At 43.9% G+C, this 10,205-nt stretch overlaps 1 protein-coding gene across 1 annotated transcript; it reads right to left on the bottom strand.

Moving 5' to 3' along the window:
* Positions 1 to 1,347: 1,347 nt before the first annotated feature.
* On the bottom strand, positions 1,348 to 2,942 carry LOC121186188 (potassium voltage-gated channel subfamily S member 2-like). The gene has a single exon (XM_041044861.1). It carries the CDS (start codon positions 2,940 to 2,942, stop codon positions 1,503 to 1,505), a length of 1,440 nt encoding a protein of 479 aa, XP_040900795.1. The 3' UTR covers positions 1,348 to 1,502.
* Positions 2,943 to 10,205: the final 7,263 nt, after the last annotated feature.

The following is a 10,205-nucleotide window of genomic DNA, read 5'->3' as shown; positions in this document are numbered from 1 at the left end:
GGCATGAACGTGTGAATTATCTGTAACTTAATAATGATAAAGTACTGACAGTGATGAAGATGCTGCGGTGCTGCCAGTCACAGCTATCAGGATGACAGGATTAAACTCAATATAATAATAATAGTCATTTCTCAGACCGGAATCACTGCAGCAAACTGTACTAAAATATGAGATGACACAAGAATTGACTTTAGAGCTTGAGTCTACTTGTATAAAATGGCTCTTCCTCCTTTAAACTGAAATCAATGCCACTAAGTGAGAGCTACCGCGTCCACTGACAGAGCCGTTTATTGCAAATGGAGACCAGAAGCAGAGAGAGAGGTACACCAACTTCACTCTGCCCCAGTGGAATAGCAAAACTCCTTTTATCCAGACACCTTGAGACCAGACAGAAAAAGAACACCTGTGCAGGTGTTCTCTGCCATTCATCTTCCAAGTTCACAGAAAGGAGACAAGGAGACAAATTGCTTGTAGGAGTGGAAGATTTAAATTAAATATAACATTGAGAAAAGAAAACTAGGACCATGTCAGCTGTATTCTCAATAGACCTTGGTAGCCACACGTCACGTCTGCACTTCTTCTAGCAAAGATAGAAAAAGGTTAAAGGATGCAGAAAATGTGTAACTGTAAGTTTGAATTCTGAGTGTGATGCATCTATAGAGTGTTTTTGCTGCCATTATGATGCCATGTCTGTCAATTATTTGTGAAATACCTGACAGTTTATTAGTGGAGTGTAGACTATTGAATAATTAAAAAAACAATTGTTTTTTTTGCCAAATGATGTAGCCAGAGAATTAAATCCTCCGAGAAAAGATTTATTCAACATGTCATCTCTGAACGGTCGCTGCTAGACCTGTCAAACTGTTTCAGATATCGTGTCAGTCACGAGTATAAATCCCCCTCTCCCCCCCCCCCGCGGGCTTAAACGTATTATCTCAATCAATGAGACACCGGGAGACCCTCGCTCTGCACATTAAAAACCAAGGGAGTGTGTGTTGTGTATTTCTTGTTTAATACAGTTTGCTTTTACCACACATCTGAAGTAATCTTGTTGCAACATCACAATTACACAGCAACACTCTTTCGAACAAAAACAAACAAATAAATAAAATAAAAATAAAGATACAGCTGGAGTTACTTTCAGACAGATTTGATCACGACAAGTATAGCTAGAGGGTGGACAACAGCGTGACACCTTCTCAGACTGGAAACAACAACAGTATTCTCTGTCTTTTTAATCTGATGTGGTCGAATTTTGTTTGGCCTGTGTGGTGAGGGATCATGACAGTGCACAGTGAGACTTTATATTCAGGCCGACCTGTACATTTTACTTATAGATTAACACGTTATTGCACTGAGCTACAGAGAGGCAAACGGTCAGATATCAGGAAAGGAAGTGGGCTCGTGGTCCAGAGGTTCCAGCACCCTGGACAGCTCCCCGTGCAGCCGCACTGAACGAACAGTGTCACCCGTCCTGACCGGGTGTCCTCGATGAAACCGCTTCAGTGTATTGATTCGTTCAGACTGTGTTCACTGGGTGAACTCCGGCTCATGTTTGATAAGCTCGCCATGAGGGATTTGACTTTGTGTGCGTAATAGTTCCTCAGGTTGACCGAGGGCACCTCTTTTATCCCCTCGTCGAAATCACAGCTTCTCATCGCGATCTCCAGCTGTTTCTGTCTCTTGTAGAACAGGGAGAATTTATTGAAAATGAGCGTAATCGGAAGCACAACTACTAAGATCCCGGCCAGGATACACGCCGAGGCGGTCAGCTTGCCCGCTATGGACACCGGCACCACGTCTCCGTACCCAACCGTGGTCATGCTGACGGTGGCCCACCACCAGCACGCCGGAATGGTGGAGAGATCCTCGCTGTCCTCTTTCTCCACCGTGTAGGCCATGACGGAGAAAAACGACACTCCGACAGCCAGGTAGAGAAGCAGCAGGCCCACTTCTTTGTAGCTGTTCCTGAGGGTGGCCCCAAGGGAGCGCAGCCCTGTGGAGTGACGGGCCAGTTTCAGGATGCGGAAAATCCTCATCAACCTCAGCACTTGCGCAACTCGTCCCAGGTTGGCCAGCGCCGGGCTGCTCTCCACCACCAGGTTTATAAGGAGTGTCAGGTAAAACGGAAGTATGGACACCAAGTCTATAACGTTCAACGGGTGCTCGAAGAAATGCAGAAGATCTGGCGCCACTAAGAACCTGGCGACCAGCTCCAGAGTGAACCAGCCGATGCCAAAGTGCTCAACAGTCTCGAAACGGGGGTCTTCTGTGGGTTGCCCCTCACTGTCCAACAGGCTGAACTCGCTCATGCTGTTCATGCACATAGTAGCTATGGAGCCAAGCACCACCAGGATGGAGAGGACGCTGATGATGCGGCTCGCCACGGAGTAGCCGGGGTTGTCCAGCATTAACCAGATGCGCCTCCGTGCGCTCCCGAGCATCTGTTTGTCAAACTTGGTGGCGTCGTTGTAAAACTCCAGCAGCTCGTCAAAAGAGGAAGTGGTGCTCCCTTCATCGCTCCGGTCATCCCAGTCCTCTCGGTCCTGGTCCATTTTCCTACAGTGGTAGGCGCTGCTGCAGCAGGAGTCAATGAAGAACTCGTTGATGCCCCAGTACTCGATCTCCTGGCTGAAGGAGAAGATGCACAGCTCGGCCATGACATGCAGCCGCCCTGTGTTGTAGAAATTCAACACGTAGGGGAAGAGAGCCGGATTTCTGTCGAAGTAAAACTCTTTCTCTGTGTCGTCGTAGTCGTCGCACAGCTCCAGTATGGACTCTTTGGACTGACAGTGGAGTAGACGCGCAAGCCTCGTCTCGGGGAACCGGGAGAGTGTGTCGGACTGGAGACGCTTCTTGAAGCCGCCCACGTTGATGCGGATGGCGGCGTTGTCATCCATGTGAGCCCCGCCGCCCGGCTCCCCCAGGACGTGACCTGTCATGTCTGCAGAGAGGGACACACATAGACGCACGGCGCACACAAAGAGAGAAAGAGTGACAGCCCAGATCACACAGACACGAAGAGAAAGACAGATAGGAAGAGACAGGCTGCACAAAGAGAGAGAGGGAGGAAGAAAGGCAGATATTTTGAAGCCAAGAGAAAGGTTTTATCCTTTGAGTTAAATGGCACAGATGCTTTTAAAAGTGAAAGACAAAGCTGATACCCGTTTGTTACACCACGCGTTTTTCCTAAATTACAGTAACAGCTACATGTGAGCAGTTATTTTCAGAAACATCGCAAAGACACATGGAAGAACTTACTTTAAAGCGCTGCCAGTTCACTGAATCCTCCTACAACAAGACTCCGCATTTCAACTCCACTGATGGCATAATACAGTTTAGAGGAGGAAGTTGTATCCTTGTAATAAAGGCACAGACCTCTGTCCCCCGTGGAGTCCAGACAGGCGCGTCTCTGTCCGGTTGAGTCTTCTCCCCAGCTTGAGCGGAGGAGACGGGAGCCTCTTGGACTCGGCGCGATGTCAAATATGGTGTTGCCTCCAAAGAAATAAACTGGCGTCTCTTCCTCAAATAACATCCGAGGGCTTGTTGATAGCTGGGAGTCCTTACATCATGCGCTCACCGGGGTTTTACACCTTACTCAGCCACAGGTATTGACCGTAAATTCTCAGAGCCAGAACTGATACACGCCCTGGTAGTCGCTTTTGTTTGTGCGAGGGAATTCCTCCCTCTCTCCCTCTCTCTCTCTCTTCATTCTTTCTATCTGTTGCTGCGCAGCAACACGTAGCTCTCCCTCTGCACCGCCCTCCCTAAGTGATCTCAGCATCATGGTGCGCAGGGGCGAGGTGCAGCTCCTGGAGGAGAGGGAGTCGCCAAGTAACGAACACACGGAGAGCATCCAGACAGAAGGGGGAAAGAAGGGTTGTGCTGACACTATATCAAGTTAAAATTAACCATGATACATTTCAGGTGTCACTGTAAAATAATGAAACTTCAGCGCAATGAGCTTGATATTATCAGAGTGATGCCATGGGAGATTAAACACAAACAGTATTTTAAATGATAAGGTCAAAAATGGCAGACAGCGCCATATAAGAATATAAAAGAAAGAAGATTTAACATAAGGGATTCTAACAGTCAGTGTGTTAAGGTGTACTGCAGTGATTTAGTGTTGCATAAAGTGCAGGGGCTCACAAGGTGAGCAGAGGTCGAGACTTTATATTTTCCACCAGTGTGAGTCAAGCTCCAAAAAAGCTGGATCCCACATTTCAAACGAGGTAACTGCAGATGCATCTTTCATTAGACTCTCTCTGCCCAGTAAACACTCACACCTTCAAACTGACTCCCCCACTGTGTAACACAGAATTACCCTGAAAATCTGAACTCTCCAAGCCCAAATCTAGATGGCACCATCAGGGTTTAAACTGTAAAACTTCACAAACCAAGACATTATACATGTGATGTCTATATGATACATTTAAAACAACATTTTGTACCAGAGAAGCAGAGAAGCATGTCTCAAAAGTATCATAGGCAAAATGCTGTTGTTGTTTTTAATGTAGATGTGCAGAGGACTGTTACATTCATGGCCTGATGCTTTCATGTAAAGGTTACAATTGATTGTTGAGTCTTTGGTCATTGATCAAACACATTTGCTCTCATGCAGCTTGGATCAACAGAATTATGACATTCAACTCATGCCAGTGTCTCCTCACTGCAAATGTTGTTTACTGATCCTCACTGCAGAGTATGTGGAAAACTGGGATGTTTGATCAAAGAAAAAAAAACAACAGCGTGAGATTTAAACGTTGACCATCTCCACCACATGCATCTTCTTTTATCAATTCACCGGCGACATCATTAGCGGCCCTGTCTGGCACAACACAAAGCCACTGTTGTTGAAGCGGTGGCCTTGCAGAGCAGCCTTGCTTTTATTGATTAAGCGCTGAAGGTTTTGTTTCACATGTCCCAATGTGTCTGATGAAGGTGATAGCAGCTGAAGACAAAGGCTGCCTCATAAGAATTCTCCTAGGTGTTTGCTTGTTGTTATACCATCAGTCAGCTCTTTGTCAGCACGCACACATCAGAAAGTTGTGGTGCAAGTAAATTGTTGATTGCATCCAGAACCTATGAGTTCAGGGCTAACTTGGTGTCCATGCACTGGCAGAAATACTGGTGTAGTCTTGTTGTTTGCTGTCTGAGCATTTGAAAAATACATGTGGCCTATTTTCAGTTCCAACACACACACACACACTTCCATAAGTAGCCATGATAAAGGTTACAGCACCACCACTTCATACCGCTGAATGAGAGGGACTAAAGTGAGGGCTGTAATAGCAGCCATTGCTCCCTCAGGCTGTACCACTGTCATCATTTCAGTCTCTCCTCTCACTGAATTCATTTACTGACCACCCTGTTTAAGTCAATGGCTTTAGCTGCACTTGAAAATACATTAAGAATTTGGAAGCAAATCCATACTTGCAGTATTGTATTGCGATAATTGTTTGGAAATATAACCAGAGGTTCCCGGCAGCACTGGAGCTGTTTACTCCTAAACACGATCACTTTTGGATTTTTACTCCCAGGCAGCCAGCGCATTAATATTTCATCATGTTTTTGGGGTTGTTTTTTTTTTCACCCAACAATTGGAGCTAACTTGAGCATGTAAGCCCATGGGATTGCCTGTATAGAATGGCTCTTTAACATTGTATTCACACACACCATATCCTCTTTCTGAATGCTTTTAGGGGTTTAATACCTCTTCAGGTACTCCCAATATGACGGTATTATAGATCATCTCGTACGCCTCTCCAGATCCTCCACACCCCCACTCAGCAGATTTGCAGGATTTGGGAAGCTTAACAACAGCCTTGAAAACACACACAAACACTCTCTGCTGATAACAATATTGTGAAATTACAGACTTTTTCTTATTAATGCCCCTCACTTGTGGCATCCATATGTGATTGTGTGGGAATGTTGTGCTATGATTATAATCCTATTTAGTCTGTCATTATCCTCATACAGCAGGGTCTTATTCAGAGCCTGGGTATCATCCTCTGCTCACTGCTGATTCCTTGATGTTTGTGATCTGTATCATTCTGATTATTTCTCGACATATTTCCTCTCGCTGTGCAGCAGTGTCACTTAATCCCATGTAGGCAACAACATGCCTTTAGTGTGGCACATTTGGATTGTGTTCACACGTCACAGCTCTTAGGATTACGTGACAGTGAGTGTTTATCCTTTACCTGCTGGGAAATGTTCATTTTCTTTGCAGGATATCTGATTTAGGGGAAAATAATGGGTGTCTTCTCATTCTACAAGCTTCATCAGTCGTGAATGGTATCTGTGACGGTACACACACACCTCCTCAGATTTTCATTAGCGTGGGTGAAGAAGCTTGATGTTTGTAACAGTGAATGCCATCAGGACTTTGTTCAGGATTACTGAGGTGGTTTGTTCTAAAGTGTCTGTGCTAACCAGACCATCATCTGTGGATTATTCACTTTGTGCTTTTCATTGAACTGGGTTGCTTTTGATTCATTCTTCTCCCACATGGTTGAGTTTAATGTGCTGCTTTGTGGAGGAGGAAATATTCCTCACAGCTTTTTTCTTGAACAAGTCTCCTTAGATCTGCTTTCTTATTGATAACGGGCCTTGCTTTTCAATACATTAATGTAAAAATAGTTCGTTACAAGGAATAAACCCTGCTTTCCCTAAGTAAAAATACAGAAATATTTTTAGGAAAGCATACTAAGTAAAAGTACTAATTCGGCCCACTGCAAGGGCCACAGGACAATTCTGAGGGGTAGTGAGATGATTAATGTGACAGGGGAAAAAAAAGAAAAACATTCTAATACACACATTTTTTTTTTTTGCACTTTTCTCCAATATTTGCTTCTCTAATATTGTTTATTTATAAAATGTTGGATAATTCTGGAGTATTTTTTGAGACCTCCTGAGACAGTTTAAATGTCTGTTTGCTGGAACTACTAACAGAGCACAGACATCTGATATGTGCCAAGACGCCCCAGTCAGATACTGCTTTTTTTGTAAAGGAGCCCCAAACCAAAAATGTTGGGAACTACAGGCTTAATCTTTAACAATTCATGGTACTTCCTGAGCTTATTGTAAGGTTTGGTTGGTGAAGTGCCCCTCACTTAACTCAGGATGGCAGTAGCCACTGAGATGAACTGCCAGCAGGAGGAAGCACAGCATCTAAATTCTGGCAGAGCTTTGTCTTTTACTGACTTGTTACATTACAAACAAATCCACAGCAGTGATGGCTGACATGGATTCCCCCTGCCCACACCCAGGACCCAACAGCAGACTCACATCCACCCAGCATATAAAGGCACCAAGACCAGCCATTATAAATACAAAAGAGGTGGTGTCTACAAGACAGACTGCCATTGGTGTATACATTATGTACAGCAGCTAATCTTTACCTTTACACAGCTCTCCAGAAAGACCATATTAATATTTACATTTCACTCAGATTACCACACCCCAAAACAAATAACACAATAAACCAAACACAACCCAACTCCCTCCAACCTCCCCCCTCTCCTCAATCTATTTGGTTTGCCCCAACAAGGCTGATTGAACACACCAGGTCCTTGTCAAGCACTTTGATAGGTGCACCTCCATGACAGCGATATCAGTTTTAAAAGTATTTAAAACTACTAAGTACTTTTTGGTTCCTTCTGCATTTTAAATCGTTTAGATCCTGCACACTCTCGGCACGCTCTCATTTACATCTCATATCTTTTGATGGAGACTTTTGTGGAACCTCAGTATACATTTTATCTATAAAACAGCAGACAGTCTCACTGTTGTGTCTCAGCTCCCGATGGCAGAACATTACACAAAGCAAATAAAATGTCCTCAGTATTAAAATGATCTATGGCTTGAATTTCAGGCTCTGGACATAAATCAAAAGAAACAAACTACTGTGTTTGCCCATGGGACAGAATTCATTTCATATCAAACAGAGTAGATTTTGAATTGATTGCGTGATTTGGGTGAAGTTTGACGTCTTAATTTCCAAATGTCATCGTCTATAATCGTGCCCACGCAGTCAAGAGGAGACAATCAATCAGCCCATTCATCCCCATCAGAGTCAAGACCTTTAGTAAGTGAGTGAATATGACAGAGATAGAGGAAGGGGTAGATAAAGAGTGGATGGAGAAGGCAGAATGAGAGACAGACAGAAAAGAAGAGCAACGTTAAGTAGAGGATGTGGATATCTCTCTATCTCCTCTCTCCTTCGAAGCCTGAGGTGCAGGCTCAAGTGAGAGTGTGTAGGAGTTTTTTGTGTCGACTAAATCTGCTGCTCCTTCTCTTTTGCTCGGCTGCCTTTATCGTTCTCTCTCCTTCCTTTGCTTTCTTTCCCACTCCCTCGCTGTCTTTATGTGCTTCTGTTAACATTTCATATCCACTAATTTTTCCTCCCTGCTGTGTCTTTTACTCCTTACTCATGTTTCCTCGTTTCAATGCTCCAATATCTTTTTCCATCCGAGGTCAAGGTTCAACATCCTCATCCTTGACTGAAAACATAAGGGTGTCATCTGAAGCATCTCAGAGGGACTTCACAAGCGCCGGGGAAAATGCCATGGCCCTCTATCCATGACAAAAGCCGTCAGTCAGAGCTCTCTCCGAATGCCTGCCAGCAGTGATGGATGAACCAGCAGTCTCCTGAGAGATCTATAGAAGCCAAAGAAAAAAAAGAAGGAGATCTGTTTAGTCATGTTATTATGACGTGAAATAAAATGTGCTTTCATTCATCTCCACTCTTCCCCTTCACACCACAGTAATCGCATCAAATGGGCCCTGATTATTATGGCAGAGAAAGCAGGCTGACTCAGGACCAACGTACAGACACAGAAGGAGCAGAATGAATACAGATGGAAACTGGAGACGCTGATTCTCCTTCTTCCAGATCTGAGAGGAAAAACTGTGAGTTTCAGTACAGCAATTATACACGTAATGTATCAGCAAATCATCACACCCGTGTCCATCTGACTGGAATCTACATGCTCAACATGATGAGCACTAATTTTACACTAATTAAATGATGTCAAGCAATAATATGTAGCACATAGCAATGACCTAAATACAGAGGCAGCTCCCAGACAATAATTGGAACAATAAGATCTTGTGCTGGGTCTGCCCACACAAGGAAATGGCACAGCATTGCATGGCTACTTGCAATTTATTTCTGTGCTTCAGCTTCCTCTAGTTTTGATAGCTGGACCGCTTTGCCCTTCAGATTCAGTAGTTACTGTTAACACGCAAAACTGTGCTTTGACTGACCCTCCTCTACCCTCTTCTTTTAAATCTGAATAGATGTTGTTCATCATGGTTATCCAGTTGCTACAGAGCTTCAATAAACTGCAACTATACACATGAGCACAGAGTCTGTGGAATCTGATTGGCCACCCCTGGTGCCCCACTTTGCCAGAGTGGGAAGGTGATAGGTAGGTGTGTTAGTATCAGAATTTCTGTGAGCGAGTGCGTTTTCAACCAAGTCAACCCAAAAAAAATAAATAAATACATGACCAAAAAAAGAAAGAGATACAGAACTACTGCAAACAAATGCAAACACAAAACAACTACAAAGACATGCAAAGCATTCGTAAAATGACAAAAAAAGAGACACAAAACGGGTTTGTCCTCTAAATACTATGTCTGCAGTATACCTAAATAGTGAGTCCATATCAACAATGATGTATCAATCGATAACTGAGATTTTTTATTTTTTCCTGTGCAAATCCATATGCCATTTCCTTTGTACAACGAAATGTTATGCTGAAGTATACAAATGTAGGCATGGCCCTCAAATCAATATTTATGTGTTTGTATGCGTGTAAGGAAATATTGAATCTTTCCATGCACACACACACATATATAATATTTACATCAGAAAGAGCAGCCTCATCTGCACTTGATAATTTGGTTTATTCTGAGCACACCAGAACAAACGAGCGTTCCTCATTCATCTATTCACAGAAAGGAAGCCGGATCAGTGAGGTCCCATAAAAGATAACACAACAATGTGTCTCACTTCATCCCTTTGACCAGGGACGTACCCACAGCTGTACCCAACACTGAATGGAGATCAGATACCGTCCTCATAATGTGGCCGGCCTTGTTTGTCATTGCTTGTTATGATGATCCATTTTTCATCTCCCTTTCAGCTGCTGATGAGGCTTCCAAAGGCACTGATGAGGAGAGGATGGGAA

Source organism: Toxotes jaculatrix, chromosome 8 (genome assembly GCF_017976425.1).
Source record: "Toxotes jaculatrix isolate fToxJac2 chromosome 8, fToxJac2.pri, whole genome shotgun sequence".
NCBI classification, from domain to species: Eukaryota; Metazoa; Chordata; class Actinopteri; family Toxotidae; genus Toxotes; species Toxotes jaculatrix.
Note: the sequence above shows the minus strand (reverse complement) of the source record. Positions and strands in the feature narration are given on the sequence as shown.